This window comes from Tiliqua scincoides, chromosome 16 (assembly GCF_035046505.1).
Source record: "Tiliqua scincoides isolate rTilSci1 chromosome 16, rTilSci1.hap2, whole genome shotgun sequence".
In the NCBI taxonomy this organism is placed as follows: Eukaryota; Metazoa; Chordata; class Lepidosauria; order Squamata; family Scincidae; genus Tiliqua; species Tiliqua scincoides.
The window spans coordinates 6,311,196-6,327,640 of NC_089836.1; the positions used below are offsets into that span (position 1 = coordinate 6,311,196).

At 49.9% G+C, this 16,445-nt stretch overlaps 1 protein-coding gene across 1 annotated transcript; it reads right to left on the reverse strand.

The window, feature by feature from the left end:
- On the reverse strand, window positions 1-16,445 carry STOM (stomatin). The gene is made up of 7 exons (XM_066610706.1): window positions 16,306-16,445; window positions 13,337-13,440; window positions 13,050-13,122; window positions 12,041-12,123; window positions 5,852-6,055; window positions 5,444-5,578; window positions 1-2,009 (listed from the first exon to the last, which is right to left on the reverse strand). The coding sequence occupies exons 1-7, from the start codon at window positions 16,358-16,360 to the stop codon at window positions 1,815-1,817; spliced, it is 849 nt and encodes a 282-aa protein (XP_066466803.1). The 5' UTR covers window positions 16,361-16,445; the 3' UTR covers window positions 1-1,814.

The following is a 16,445-nucleotide window of genomic DNA, read 5'->3' on the forward strand; positions in this document are numbered from 1 at the left end:
TACAAGAAAAGACACAGATTATTTATTACAGGCATAAACATGGAATGAAGGACACTTTACAATCCAAGCATTCATTTTACACTTTTTTTTTTTTAAAACCTCCTTTTCATGACATCTGGTACACGGAGTGAAAAGCACTTTTGGTGATCTGGGCAGTCTTTTAAAAAGGGCTTTGGGTTGGGCTGGAGAGATTGGTCCAATTTACTCCTGTGTCACACCCCCTGCAAGGAGGCCAGAAGTACGACAGCAGGGAGATCACTCAATCATCACTTTGATTAGGAACTACATCAGATTCCTGTCTGTGGGTGTTAAACACAGAGAGACGGATGGTACAGTCAGGTAAGGCCACTATGAGTCTTAGACACACAGAAAGCTATTTGGGGTTATTGGTCACCTTTCCATGCGCACACAGACAAAGCACACCCCTTTAGGGGCAAGACTTGGGTCGATTTCAACACTTGAGCAAGAAACCTCTGCCTCCAGTCTTGCATTTAACCAGCCACAAGAGTGCCCCATTGTCAAAACCTCCTCGGTTAGTGTGCCTAGAAACTGTGTCTGTAAATGGGACCTGTTCCGTATCACCAGTGAGCAAAGGTCACTATCGCGCTTGACTGTGTGGTTTATTAATTGTTCGTTGTTTAATGGCTTAAAAACCAGCAACAACTTTGGAATCCCCCACCCCCAAAAATAAGACACATGATCGAAGGGGGAAAAAACAACAGTCACGAACTTTTCACCCTCACCAGATAGTCAAGCCAAAAGGCCATGAAACCAAGCCCTAGTCCCAGATATCTTTTGCTTTTTAAAAGTATACAATGTGTTGGTTATAACCGTGTGGTCACTGAAATATCTGCAGGTGGGGTGAGGCACAGACAATCTTGCCCACCTTGGTTAAAAAGCCACGACACGATATAGATACAGCACCCAGCCTCAACCTGGCTTGGAAACAAAGAACAAAGTAAGAAAGGAATATTTTTTTAAAAAAAATACCAAGCAGCTTCCAACAGATCTAGGAAAAAATGAACATTACATACAAAACAAATGACAATTAAATAAAGGCACAAACTTGGTCTACTTAAGGTTTTTAATTGGCTTTAGGGCCACTAGTTATAGAATTTTGTGTATACTTGTGTGCATGTGTTTAAAAGGCTTCAAAGGCAGAAATTGGGTGCTCATCAAAAAAATAAAAACATTGTATAAAAAGGAAAAAAGCAGGCAGAGGTCTGCCCCTCCAGTGTTTGTACAAGTCATGGCTTTAGTTTGCACCCGAGACAAAAATGCACCCCATGGAAGGCTGCACAGTGTAGCTACAAGCCTGGTGGTTCCCATAACTACAGTGTGTGCATTCCTTCCCTACGGTTGTCGCAAAGACAACAGTGGAAAGTTCCACTGATGAGCAGCGTTTTCCCAGGAGATGGAGGGGCAAAAAAAAGATAAAGGTTATTTTTCCTCTTTTTGAAAAAGCCAGCTGCCTGTTTCGTGAAAGGGCTGAGAAATTCTCCAACCGTCGCTCTGAATTTTGGAGCACAAGCATCTCTCCGAGAAGCTTGCTTTTAATAACCCAAGCAAGCCAAACCAAAGACACAGACCTCTGCAGGAACAGCTGAAATCAAAATGCAATTTGTTCTGAGAAACGGCAAAAGGATCTGGGCTGCCGACGGTCACAAGAGATCCACATATTCAGGCGCCAGAAAGGGTTGCGCATCTTTCCGGCACAGCCTTGTGCCTTTAAATAAAATTTGGTGTCTTCGTCATCCCCTGGGCAGAGATCTTCCCTACCTGAACTGACACCCAACACCCCTGCCCCCCCCCCACTAGTGTTTTGCTGCCAGGAAGCCTTGCAGCAGGTCTAAGGGCAGGGGGAAGACGATGGTGGAGTTCTTCTCGGCAGCGATGGTGGTCAGGGTCTGCAGGTAGCGGAGCTGGAGAGCAGCGGGCGACTCTGAGATGACCATCGAAGCTTCCTTTAGGGCTCTGGAGGCATTCATTTCACCCTCTGCCGCAATGACCTGGAAGGGACCAAATCACAGATCTAGCAAGGGGTTTGGAGACACACAGAAGTCGCCCCAGAACCCAACTACCCAAGACCCTTCAACTGAAGATGTCAGGAACCCAAACTGGCCTCTTTGCTATGCAGAGGCAGGCTGCACCAGGAGACACCCTTGGGGTGGTGGTGACAGCACTACTAGCCAAAATTCTGAAAATATTGGTATTTTTGAATAATACAATCATGTGGGAGTTGGGGGAGGGGGTCTTTTAGGAGTATGACCATTGGGGGGGATGTGAGCCGCCCACCAGTAGCATGGCGTGCCTGGTCAAATGTCAAAAAATAGATGGCACGCCTTGACAATTTCGGCGCCTTGTAAGCCTGCCGTGAAACGGAGAAAGTTGGAAACCGCGGCTGTGGGCAATCACACAGCGAGCGAAGGGTCTGAAACCACAGCGCACAGCAGTTCTCCGGGCCTCGACAGGAAGTGCCATTGGTTTACAGTTTCAAACCTTCTAAAAATAAATCCGCTAAAAGGGAGCCAAAAAAATTCTTTCCAGGCGACAACAATTCACAGCAATCTTTTCACTCCTTGTGCGCCGTGTGAAATGCAGCAGGGGTGAACCGACGGAGGGAAGACTGAAAAAAGACCAAGGGGATTAAATGGAATGGTCACCAACCTTCAGCCTTCTCCAGCCTAGAAAAGAGGCACCTCAGGGGGGACATGATTGAGACATACAAAATTATGCAGGGGATGGATAGAGAGATGCTCTTTACACTCTCACACAACACCAGAACCAGGGGACATTCACTAAAATTGAGTGTTGGGAGAGTTAGAACAGGCAAAAGAAAATATTTCTTTACTCAGCGTGTGGTTGGTCTGTGGAACTCCTTGCCACAGGATGTGGTGATGGCGTCTGGCCTGGACGCCTTTAAAAGGGGATTGGACAAGTTTCTGGAGAAAAAATCCATTACGGGTAACAAGCCATGATGTGTATGCGCAACCTCCTGATTTTAGAAATGGGTTATGCCAGAATGCCAGATGCAAGAGAGGGCACCGGGATGAGGTCTCTTGTTATCTGGTGTGCTCCCTGGGGCATTTGGTGGGCCACTGTGAGATACAGGAAGCTGGACGAGATGGGCCTATGGCCTGATCCAGTGGGGCTGTTCTTATGTTCTTAACTACAATTCCCAGGAGGCTTTGCAGGTCTCTTGTTATCTGGTGTGCTCCCTGGGGCATTTGGTGGGCCGCTGTGAGATACAGGAAGCTGGACGAGATGGGCCTATGGCCTGAGCCAGTGGGGCTGTTCTTATGTTCTTATGTACCTTCCACTTCCACCCGTGTGGTTTTCCCCTCTGTGAAACAGACACTGGCTGGCTGCAACTCATCCTCATGAGGGGGGCTGTGAGTGAGGGGGCTTTGATGGATTTCCCGCGGGACAGGATTCAGAGAGCCCTACTCTAGTCCCCCACGCTCTTCTCCTGCACACTTCCTCCTCTGCTGTGTTCCCTCCTCTTCCTTTTCTAATCCCAGAAGACCAGTGGAGGCAGGTGCCCCCCAACCTGCTGCCTGAGGCGCCCACCTCAGCAGGCCTCATAGATGGGCCAGACCTCAGCATAAACTTTGAGACAGGGGACCAATTCGTAAAACGCACTGTGAGAAATTCCCAATGGGTAAGTATGTGTACACCCACGAGGAAAAACAGTTGTGAAAGACAGTTGCACGGGGCCATGGGATGGAAGAGGTATTCTCGGGGATGACCATTATTGTGTAACAAAGTTGCAACCACTGCAATAGGAGATAGAAGCAGCTTCCCTTGTCTACTCTGAGTTGATTGGATTCTTGAGGAGGAACAAGGATTGTCTATTAGAACCTTGGCCTGGGAAGGAAGGTGCCACTTAAGGCCAAGGAACGAGAAGGATGCTGTGGGCAGCTGCTCTTGTGGGAAGCCAAACACATGAGATGGGGGGGAACCGCGGAGTGCTGGGGGGTGAGTGGGTGACGGGCTCCCTCACTGAACCGAGGCCCGTGGCACGCTTGGTGGCAGACAGGGCCTCCCACCCACTCCCCAGCTCCAAACAGCAGGAAGTGGCCGTCCTGGAAACAATTTGGCCGTGCGGGTGATGACATCATCACTGAACCACTTCCGGGCACCGTGCGTCACTTCTGGTGAATACGGCGGGGTCTGTGGTGTCACGGGGGCTGACCCCCACCCTGGGCAACAACCTCGCTGGCAGTACCACTGGGACAAAGGACCGTCTCCAACTGGTCAACAGACTGACCAATCTCACTGCAGAACCAAAATCCCCCCCCCATGTGCCTGGAGCACAGACAGAGCCACAAGGAACACCCTCCTACCTGGATGTTGGCAGGTGGCTCCACCTTTTTGTTTTGTAAATGCAATGGAAGAGATTCTGCTTCAGGGAGTCAAAAAAGGTTCTAATGAACTCTCCTGAGCCAGCATTTGTTTGGCTCTTCAGTGTTTTGTTTTGTGTTGTTTTTTTTTTAACTCTATAGCAGTAAGGCTTGGCTGCCAGGCAGTTCCTGAAACTTAGCAAGAGCTGGGATGCTCTGAGCAAGGCAGCTTTCAAGAAAATGACTACAGGCTGCAGAAGGGTCTCCTTCCTTCTAAGAACGTGGCCTGGAAGAGCTGCCTCCATGTCACCTTGTCAACTGCCGCAACATGCATCCTAATGGCCCAGCCCCGGGTTTAAAAAACCCAGGCATTTTGCTCCCATGCTGCCAAAGGTCATGTCAGAAGGGGCCTGGTCAGCTCAGGAGAATAGCCGGCCATGAATATGTCCAGCAGCTACCCCCATCTGAGCTAGTTTGACCAGCCAAGGCAAGATCTCTGTTTGGAACTCTTGAGCCTCTAAACGATCACTTTTATTTTCTTATTCAGTTGTTCGCTGTACTGGCTATCATCGTTTTTAGCGTATTGCCACAGGAGAAGCCAAAGGTCAGTGGCTGACCACCTGCTTGGCATGCGGTTGGCTGGGGATGAACCCCTACCTGAAACTCTGAAGTCAGTGCCTGGAACACCGGAGACCAGCTGCCAGTCAGTGTCTGGTTCACTAGAGAGCAGCTGCCAGCCCGTGTAAGCAATGCTGAGCTAGACAGGGCCTGAGCTAGATGCCTGACTTGGTCGAAAACAACTTCCTGTGTTCTGTTTTGTACCTCTTCTCAGTTGGATGCCTGCGACTTAAGAACCTGGTCACCTTTAGTAGTACAAAACAACCCACCCGTTCATTGTGATTGTGCAAGGTGCATGCTTTAAGCAGTCCAGCCAATTTCATTAGACTCCTACTCGAGCCTGATGGCAGACTGCTGACTAATTGCATGCTGGCACGTTCCGGGCAATTAGGACACACCTGAGCCTAGAAAGTGGGGTTTCGAAGCTCCACAGCCCCAAGATCCTTGCTTGCAACATCCCAAGTCACAGACCGGCCTCCTACCTTTGCCCTCGCTTCCCGGGCGGCTTCTGCTTCGGCAGCCATGGCTCTCTGCAGCTGTATGGGGAGCTTCACGTCCTTGATCTCCACACGCTCCACTTTGATCCCCCAGTCATCGGTGGCATCGTCAAGCGTGCTCTGTCGGAAGGAAGTGAACAAGCCGCATCAAGGAAGGGGGCCTTTCGTGCAACGGGGGCAAGTCACGGCCACTGAACTGAGGTCACGAGAGCCAGAAGGTTTACACCAAACCGGAAGTGACTTTTCCCAAACAGGGAAAGTGACTTTTCCCAAAAACAGCAGCAGCCACAGAGGCTGGCTTCCCATTCATACTCAGCTCTGCATTTCAACCAGAGAACTGACCCGGTGAGGTTCGGAACGTCCCAAGGAGACACAGTCCAAACACAGCCGTACCTGCATGCTGTGTGCAATCTCCTCTCGGTCCGAGAGGATCTGAGCGAGGTTCTTCGTCCCCAGGACATTCCTCAGGGTGGTCTGAGCCAGCAGCCGAGTGGCCGAGTCTGCATTGGTGATGTTCGCCACGGCAAGAGTAGCATTCTGGACTCGGTAGTAAACCACGCCATCCACATTGACTGTCACTGAATCTTTGGTTAGAATCTAGGGGAGAAGCAGAAATGGGGGAGGGGGGTTTGGAAAATTCAGTTGTTGTAAGTCTTGCAAAAGGGAATATGCAAATCTTACCACTAGCCACAAAGCACATCACTTTCAGCAAAGCACGTCACAAGTAGCAGAGCGCAAGTAACTGACAGCAAGCAGGTCAAATACATTCCAAAAACAGAAACCGATGCTTCCTTATATGTGCCTTATATGTGCCACGCTTTTCCAATGGCACCGGACAGGTGCACAACCTAATTAAAAACCTTCTAAAAAAATAGCTGCCTATCGAGGCACACATATTGGGGGGGGGGGGAGAGAGAGAAAAGGAGAATGGTTTGTTGGTGATGTTACGGGCACTAGCCAATCGGCCCACTGCACAAAAGCAGACCCACTGCTCTGCCAAAACATAAAACACAGCCTGGTGTTCATGCCTTCACCCGAAACACACAACCGCTTAGGCTGCCTGGATCACAGAAGTACCCTGTCTCGATCCCGCCATGGGGTTCCACCAGTCTTGCGCAGAGGCAAGATGGCTGGCTGGCCGAGATGAGGCATTCAGTGCATTCCAGGCTACATGTGGAGTGGCCCACGCTGCTCAGAAACTAGTTTTGTGCTGAAGGTGCCTATGCCAGCCTGGTTCCTAAGAACACCACCCCTCTCATCATCACGCCCTCCTTCCTTTCTCAAGGAGATTAGGCACTCACAACTGCTGAGTCACCAGGCACGACCCAAGGGCACAGATGGGTGTCCCAGATGGTTCACAACCTGTGCTGCATTTAACAAGGAAGCAGCAGCAGCCAATTTCCCCAAAGTGGTTTTGGCTAATCTTGTTCCACGTTTGTACACAACCATTGACAGAGCAACAAAAGTCAAGAGTCTCAGCTCCAAAGCACTTACAATCACCATTTCTTTCCCTGCTATAACGACACTGAAGTATGTACATTGATGGCCAGGTTAAACAAAACAGCAACAAGAGCAGCAGCATTTACATAGCATCGTATCTCCAAGGAGCTCAGGGTGGTACAGCCAGGTTTATTCCCATCATTCCTTCCTCTGCAGAGTTGTACGCATGAAAAGCCAGGAACTGGTCAAAGGCCACCCAGTGTAGATAAGGCCAACCTGTTGTAGATTAAACCAGGATTTGTATCCGGGTCTCCCCAGTAAAGGGGCCCCACTCTATCCACACTACACCACATAATCAGTGGGTAGGACTGGTGAGAAAAAATGGCAGAGAATACAAGAGGGAAGGGACAGAACAGGATACAAAAGGACTAATACAGAGCAAATACACTTACGTATGCTATACTACAGCTGTGGACAGGGCTTAGGGGCTACTAATTCAAGGCCTTGACTGAAAGCCCAAAGAAGAAGCTGCCAGTCTGTGTTTGACAAAACGGAGCTGGATGGACCAAGGTTGGACTCTGCGAAGCAGCGTTTAACTCTCCCACCGCTAGTGGATCAAAGGCTGGGAAAGAGAAGCCTTGCCGAGACCAGCCCAGGAGAGCAGAGCAGGCCCGGAAAGGTGTGGCGATACCAGGCACAGATCAAATATTGAGCTGCCAAGGGACTTTTCCAAGTTGCTTACATTTGCCGCTCACCTGCCCAGATGTCTGAACCTTTTGACGTCAGCGGGTTTACACAAAACAGGTGAGGACAATTCTTCTCGTGCGATCTGGCCTGCCCAGATCACAAGAGGAGGCCCCACTCCAAACCAGACTGTGGACCATGATGGTGACAAGCCGTGATAGTGACATGCAGCCTCCTGGTTCTAGAAGTAGGCTGAGTGCCAGGTGCAAAGGAATGGCAACAGGATGCAGGAATATTGCGGTCTCCTGAGGCATCTTATGGGCCACTGTAAGATCCAGGAAGCTGGACTAGATGGCCCTTTGGCCCGATCCAGTGGGGCTGTTATGAGAACCAGCCCTAGTAACAGCAGATTAAACATAAGGTGATACAATTACATAACTTGGGTTATATTTCAGCTGGTGAAGAAGACTATCGTTCTCGATCAAAAGCCTTCACGGAAGAGGCTGGATCTGAAAGGAGAGGCCATTTCTGGAAGACTTTGGTCGACAACAGCATGCAAGTTGAAAAGAAGTCTGAACGGACATGAAAACAGACACGCTAATGCATGTTTGTTCCGAAGCAAACCCTCATTGTGTTCCAAGGGGCTTGCCCCCCTAGAAAGTGTGCTTAGGAAGGCAGCCAAAATCTTCATGAATTCCAGTGGTTGAGTGCCAAGTCAGAGTTTACTCAATGTAAGGTATTATCAACAGCGAGGATTATGAATTTAGGCTTCCACTGAAACTCCCATCCCCACCCCACTGAAAAACTTTGCCTTCAGCAATCTGATCTTCCCGGCCAGATTTTCAGTTGCCAGTAAATATAAAACAAATGGAATTTGGCATGATCTAACAAGGAAATGGAGGATTTCACTTAGTAGAGCTGGAAGGGGTAGGAAAACACAGCAGCCGGCTCAACTCTTCTATACAGAGTCCCCCCCAGAGGCCGACAGCACTCAGAGCTGGGCTAGAGTGTTGAGACACCCTAGACCTCTCCTCTCTGTATATCCTCGTTCCAAATCTAGGAAGCTGGAGGAGAACCACTTCTGCCAATTCTGAGGCAACAGTCGGCCTCATGGACTAAGTCTAGCCGGTGCTAGAACAACATATTTGATGCTACCTCCTACCAACTCAACCCACCGGGTCCATCAAGCTCCGTACTGCCAACGCTGACGCTGCCAGGCATCGAATTTGGGGGTCTTCTGCATGCAAAGCTACAGGCCCAAGATCTCACAGCGGACTTGTCTACTTTGAAGGCTACCCTATACTATCACCTGTGCACTAAAGGTGAGCAAGACACTTAAGAGACTGACAATCTAAAAAGAAAAAGACATTGGCAAATTTTGCCAGCTTTGGATATGACTCGTATAAATACGATCAAATAAGTACACGCAACTGAATCAATTGTATCTACTTCCCTGTGGGCCCCAACCTCCATCCCCCTTCCCTCCCTCTTGCCTCCATCGTGTCAATATCTGTAAACCTCTCGGGGCAGAGAACTGTCTTTTCACTCTATGAAGAACACCGTGTCCCTTGATGGAACAATGAGATGAATGTAGCCAGCCATTCTTTTGAATGGGGAGCGAGAAGGGAACCTCCGTTTGGGGCCGACACCTGCCAGCGGCTATTAGTGCAGCTATAATCCGAAGATATCCATCGGTTATCGTTACTAAGCGCTGCGTCATCAATACAGAGCTGGCAATGCATCAGGTGGAATACGACGAACATGTATAACACGGGCAGGGAGATGAAGTTAGCGGCTTATGCAACAGCATTCCCAGCCAAGTGGGCCAGGAGTTAATGAGAGAAAGGTGTGCTTGCCATATGGACACCCTCCCCCCCCCTGTTCCGCGGGCACCAAAATATGAGACCCTCATGTTGGGATTTTCCTGGGAGCCATCTTGCGAGAAATTCAGCTTCACTGAATGCAGGAGGGCAGGAGCAAAACAACAGCCCTCCCCCCCCGAAAAGACACACCCAGCCCCATGCTTTCCACATCCAAACTGGTGGTGGTGCCCCCCCCCCACTGAAAACCACAATCACGTGTGCAATTTAATTGGAAGGAAAACCAAATAGGCAGGAGAAAAAAGGAGGGGATGGAGAGAGAGGATGGAGATGCATCTGCTGCTACAAGAACATGAGCAGTAATGATTATTAGGTTTCCAGCCAATTAATTTTTAGCCAGGGCTCTGGCAATTACTGTCTCTTGAAACCCGCAGCTTCCAGGTCGGTCCAGCTTGCCATTGCAAATGGTCCATTCGAATGAAAGAAGCCTTGGGGCGGAGGGCGGGGGCTGGGTGTTCCAGCACAGGTTAGCCAAAACACACACACCTTTTTGCACATTGTGCAAGAAAAACATGTATTTTCTTGCAGAATCCAAAAAAACAAACAAAAACCCCAGGAATCTACATCTATAGGGAAAAAAGTCAGCAGCTCTCGAGATAAACCAAGACAGTAGTTGGTAGTAGTTGGCAACCTTCAGTCTCGAAAGACTCTGGTATCACGCTCTGAAAGGTGGTTCTGGAACAGCGTCTAGTGTGGCTGAAAAGGCCGATTCGGGAGTGACAATCCCTTCCACACCGGGAGCAAGTGCAGTCTGTCCCTGGTCTGTCTCCCTGGCTATGGGCCTTCCTTCTTTGCCTCTTAGCCTCAGACTGTTGGCAAAGTGTCTTTTCAAACTGGGAAAGGCCATGCTGCACAGCCTGCCTCCAAGCGGGCCGCTCAGAGGCCAGGGTTTCCCACCTGTTGAGGTCCACTCCTAAGGCCTTCAGATCCCTCTTGCAGATGTTCTTGTATCGCAGCTGTGGTCTACCTGTAGGGCGCTTTCCTTGCACGAGTTCTCCATAGAGGAGATCCTTTGGGATCCGGCCATCATCCATTCTCACGACATAACCGAGCCAACGCAGGCGTCTCTGTTTCAGTAGTGCATACATGCTAGGCATTCCAGCATGTATTGTAAATATGTTCGAGATTATTTGAGCATCCTGGAGTCTAAGTAGAGGCAACACACCCTGGCCTCCCTGCCTAAAATTCTTCTGATGGCATTTAGCCAGCAGACTCTTTGACATTTGCCAGAGAATCAGGAAGCATTTATCCTGGAGCTGCTTGGGGTGTGCCTACGCACCCCATTCCCTCCAAAGTGGCTGAGCAGCTCATTCGAATGAACACGAGGTCACGTACAGAAAACGGCCTTGCGAGATTGCAGTCTCTCAGAGCCCAGGGTTCTGCTGCCAGCAGGGGACAGCTAAGAGCTCAGGAGGGCAGCGTGATGGGGATCACGTGCCCAGCATTTGGTCATCTGGCACCTGCACTACCTCCGTACGCGCAGGTTCCACTTTGCTTCCATAACTAACAGAGGTTTGCAGTGGTTCTCAAAGAGGCCCTAGACACCTCTGCTGCCTGATTTATGAATGCCAAGGGGTGTGGCTGTATTGGTGAATGGCAGTAGTGCTCCCCCCCCCAAGTAGCAGTCTGTTTAATCCCTGATTCACAGAGCCTAATCTGCCGGGTCGGTTTTGCGACGCACCAAAAACCGAGTCACTCTTTCACTGGTTTTATATATCTAAAACAGTTCAAACAAACAAGCCAAGTGCTTGAGCACCTCTCAAACTGACCGGCACTCCCGCCATGCTCAGATCACCTCACTAGGACCTCACTCCCTCCATGCTCAGATGACCTCACAGGTGATATGTTCTTTTTGAGCTGCAAACTTAAACCAAGCCAATCTGATTTTGTTGTCTCCAGGAGCCGGAAACAGGGGTCAGAAAGAAGGACTTGGAACAGATCAGGGAAGGGAGAATTAATTGTTCAGCCTGAGCCAACAGGAGAGAAGGGTCATTGAATCATAAAGTTGGGAGCGACCTACAAAGTCATCTAGTCCAAACCCCTGCCTGTAGCAGGACTGGGGAGAGGCTACATTTTGCCCCAGGTTGCTCGTGCCTTTGAAGAAAGGCATTTTATGAGCTGCCCCCACCCTGTGAATTCCCTACATTTCTGCACTAGTCTTTTGTCAGTTCTGGGTCTGCCCCCAAATAAAGCCACAATACAAGTGGGATTTACTTTGGAGTAGGCATGCCTAGGATTGCAGTAAACGAATCCTAGTATTCCTACTGGGCGCTGAGCTGACACTTGAGACAAGCTTCTCAGCAACCCTCACAACAGCCCCCATAAGACAAGTCAGTGGTATTTTGCAGATGGGGAAGACTGAGAGAAAGTAGCTTGTCTCAGGCCACCCAGAGGAGAGATGCCGAGAGAAGACTTCCAGGATGTGTGCAGCCCAGTCTCTTATCTACAACAGCTCCACCAGCTAGAAATATAGGCTGTGAGAGAGAATCAGGAAGCTTCGGGGAGGTAGAGGGATGAGAAGAGCAGGCAGCGCTTATCGGTTTATTTATATCTGGAATCCAAGAGGGAGAGCACTTACTTCCTGGGGCGGAATATCAAATGAAATTGTCCTCATGTCCACTTTGATTATGTTGTCTGTGCAGGGCAAGACAAAGAACAGGCCTGCAGGAAAAGAAAATTGCAAGCATTAAGCGCAACAGCTGTCTCACATCAGCTGCCGTTTGCGAGGAAGACAGAGAGGCAAGCGACAACCCCACCTACGTCCCAGCTCAGGCGCCGGTCGACAGCGAGGCGGCCAACTTTTCAACCAGTCACTGCTGCTGTGCTTTTTAAAAAAAAGCCTCATGAGCGTTTGCGCAACCTTTTTTTGAGCATGCCAAATGCGCTGGAAGTGGTCCTTAGAACACCTCCTGTCAGGCAGGCAAGTCGCATTAGACCCATATTGCAGATGGGGAAGACTGAAGCCGAAAGGGAGTGGCTTGTGTAAGGCAAAGGAATAAGATTAAAAGAGAGAACATGGGACGCAGAAAAGGTCTTTGGACATCAATGTTCAAAGAGACAAGAGGGATCCCTCAACCAACTGTGGCTAGGACGCACCTCTTCCTGGGACTAAGTCCCACTGCTCCTCGGGCCTTACTTCAGAGTAAACATGCCCTGGCTTAAACTGCAGTGTTGCTGGGGAAGGACTCTTCGGAGAGGAATTTTCTCAGGGGTACAAAGTTTCTTTGGGACCCTTTCCCTTCTCCATTGGATCATAATTCCTACGAATTATGATATCTAAACCTATGTCTGCTTAAACAAAATGTGACTGCTGGTCGTCACACAATATATGCAAACATTTTCTGAGATCCCAGGAAATTTGTGACTCTCCTCCTTTCGCCCCCAGGTCCCTTTTTGACCCCAGGCCTGGGTATAATTTACCCCCTGCAACCCCCTCTCAATGGCCTTGAATGGAAGCCTTCACTATGACAGTCTTATCTCTTTGTTTCCAGTCTTGCCAGTTTCATCCAGAGAGGGGATATTGGTACCAAGCAGTGACGCCCACGAGACTGGGGCATCGCTAAGAGACCACAACGCATTCTACTCACCGGGCCCTTTTGCGCCTCCTTTCAAGATGCGTCCCAGCCGGAAGATGATGGCTCGCTCGTACTCCTTGACGATCTGCAATGAAGAAATTTAAACCACGGTTTTCTCGTGTGGGGACCGAAAAAAGAGTACACGCAAGCATTTCAGCCTACTTGGGGCTCTCCTGGCAGCACTCAAACCTGGCACTGCCTCTGACCCACCCCCCAACTCAATGTCACTACTGGGTTTGGAGGGGGAGCGAGAAAGGCCACACCACCACCCGTTTTGCCCTCCAAAGAAACTGCTTTACCTTTATGCACAGCCAGATTGAGATGGGAAATGTCACGAATGTCAAGAGGAAGGAAGCAATGACCAAGAGCCATCCGCACACCCCTAGGTCGTTGTCACTGCCCTCTGGAAGAAAGAAGATCTTTTTAAAGTGGAATGAATAGCTCCGTGACTTCTACCTGCTGCACTAAAGCGATAAAGGAATGAAATTCTGCACCCAGAAAATCCAAATCTTGCAGTGGCCTGTCAAGGAAATTTACATATATTTGCATAACCTTACGGACTAGAAACAGTTTTTCTGAAGGACTAGAATTTTGTCTTCTCCCTTAAACCACATGCACATACGTGTACCCCTCCAAGGGAACACACACGTGTTATGTGTAAGAGAGAGGAAGAACACAAGATACTGAAGAAGGTGTGTTTGTTTCCTTTTAGTCTTGATGCTCTCAAGCAGAGCGGCCCATCCATGCGGCAGATTGGGATGGTCAGGCAGAAGGCTGGAACGCCCACCTATGTCTGTTCACAGGTCTCCACGGCTCTTCCTCCTCATCCACTTTCAGGATTGGAAAAAGAAGAGAAGAGGAAGTGTGGAGTAGAGGAGGGCGGTACTCCTTGCTTCTGCTTTCTTCTGCCCGCAGATTCATTTGGGAACCGAGAACACCAAGAGAACAGCTCTACAAGCACGGGAAAGGAAACTCTGTCTTGAAACGAGTTACCTCCCCAAGAAAATGACCATAAGAACATCAGAAGAGCCCAAAAGGCTCATCGGATCCAGCTTCCTGGATCTCACAGTGATCCCCTTTTCAAGGCTAGATGCCATCACCACATCCTGCGGCAAGGGGTTCCTCAGACTAATTACACACTGGGCCAAGAAGTTTTTTCTTTTGCCTGTCTTAACTCTCCCACTAAATCCCACCTCCGTTCCTTACTTTCCCCCTGCACAACTAACCCAGTTGCTCGTAACAACCTTACAACCAACATAATGTGCCCAGGTTTCCTGTTAACGCAGCACAAGGGACACTACATGCCAAAGGCTCTTCTCCTTCCTTGCCATTTCAAGAGAGTCATTTTTAAGGCTGGAAGGGAGAGAACCAAAGCTCAGTCGGTTTTTGCACCTGCCCCGGAAGCAATAGGGAGGCACCAGAGGAAAGGACTGGAGATTACACCATGGAGTTGGAATTTCACATAGGCATGTTGGCTGCAGATGATATTTGTTTCACATGGAGGAAAGGGGAAGCACAAAAACACTGGAGGTTATTCTTGGCCAACTGTCTTTTTTTAAATGGTTTTTGGATTGAGAGGCCCGTGGAATATTAACTGCCCGGGGCTCAAATCCAAGGCAGAAGATACCAGTTGCCAAGCACTGGGGGGCAAAGCCTGCATGTTAACAAGGTACCCACTCATGACTATTTTGGCAGTACAGAGAGTACAAACACCGCAGCAATCCAAATAATGGTGCAGGGGGGGAAATGGCAGGGGTGTTGGCAGCCCCCCCGAACGAAGCTGGCGCAAATCAACCTTCAGCCAAGACCAGATCTGCGGACCTCAACAGGACTAGCCGCTTGACTCAAGCCATTGGGATCGAAGGGGGGGGGGAGTGTGGGTGGGAATGGCCTGACCTCCTTCTCCCCCCTCCTTCTCCAGCTGGCGTAGCACACTCATCCTGAAAGTCCTATTATACCCATTCTGCAGATGGGGTTGCAAAACTGGCAGGATGGATCCACCCCATACACCGGCAGTAAAACCCCCTCCTCCACTCGCTTGTCTGCCCCACTGCAGGTGAAAGACCCCCACTGGGGCTCTCCAGGACAACATGCGTCTGACTAGTAAATATTTTTGAATCAAGATCTGCTTGCACCCAAATCATAGCACCGAACCATCCTGGATCCTTTCATTTGTGGCTCAACACTATATTATGTACCTAGATAAACGGGTTAATAACTTTTTTACCCTCCGTCTCTGCTTCTTGGCAACAGCGATCAGTGGCGTAAACAAGAGGCATTCGTTGCTAGAAATCCTGGAGGGGATTTGCTTTCCCGTGACACCTGGTTTCACAAGACAGGGTCTTCGGTTTGGTATCGCCATGATTCCCACTTCTTAATTTTCAGCGGGGATTTAATTTTAATTTAACTTTAATTTTCAAAGTTAAAAGCTGCAGGTCAAGAAAGAAACGGTCCGGCCCCAAAATTTGCAAAGCTGCTTGACAGAAAATCCTTATATAGCAGAAGCCAGTATGTTTCTGAACCATCAGAATCTAAGCTTCTAGTCCTCAAGGTAGTAAGAAAAAAGTTTTATTGTAAAGACATACACGGCAGGTGTAGTTTGGGCAGCTATTCTGGCTGGTCAACACGACAGCCAGCCACAACCCATAGACTCCAGTTGTCCAGTTCTGCACCTTATCTCACTCAAGTGTCACCCCCCTGCCATTTTGATGATTCTCCCCCCCCTAACCTGCCCCAAGAAAGAGCCATGAACCCCCTCCACTACATAAGCCCCATGGAAAGAGAAACAGGATTGCCTGTGGTGGTTACAGTGGCTTTTTGCACGCTCCCAGAGGCACTCCTTCCTTGCCTGTCTGGACAAGAGAAGTCAACTCTCGGGCATAGCTCAGACCAATCCTTGCCCATGTGGGGTGGACCTTTCAAGAAGTGCGTACTCAGTACGAAAAGGCAGGTGTGCAACCTGCGGGTGGCTGGGGGGGGGTGGCACTCTGCACTCTCTCAGAGGCACGCTTCAGAGGTGGTGCAATCAGACTGCACCCTGCAGGTGGCTTGGGGGGGGTGGCACTCTGCACTCTCTCAGAGACACGCTTCAGAGGTGGTGCAATCAGATTGCACCCTGTGGGTGGCTGGGGGTGGCGGCACTCTGTACATTCTCAGAGGCACACTTCACAGGCGGTGCTGGTGCTCTCATTCAGTTGGGGAGGGGCGCTTGGGAAGAAGGCTAACCACTGCACCTAATGAAGCCCCCCCAGCCCTGCAGAGCCCTCACCTCCGAACTTGTGGGTCTCCCTCCTCCCTCGGGCGCCCTTCTCCGCGTCCTCCATGATGCCCACCGACTTGCCCAGGCTGCCGGTTGCAGGGACCTCCGGCGGCAGCGCTCAGAGATCGCAGCCCAACTGGGCAACCAGC

Excerpts from the sequence above, each read along its gene's own strand:
- STOM (XM_066610706.1), bottom strand. The coding sequence starts at position 16,360 with ATGGAGGACGCGGAGAAGGGCGCCCGAGGGAGGAGGGAGACCCACAAG. Across the intron at positions 5,579-5,851 it reads AGATTGCACACAGCATGCAG|AGCACGCTTGACGATGCCAC; the intron begins GTACGGCTGTGT and ends TCCTTCCGACAG. Across the intron at positions 2,010-5,443 it reads CCCGGGAAGCGAGGGCAAAG|GTCATTGCGGCAGAGGGTGA; the intron begins GTAGGAGGCCGG and ends GGTCCCTTCCAG.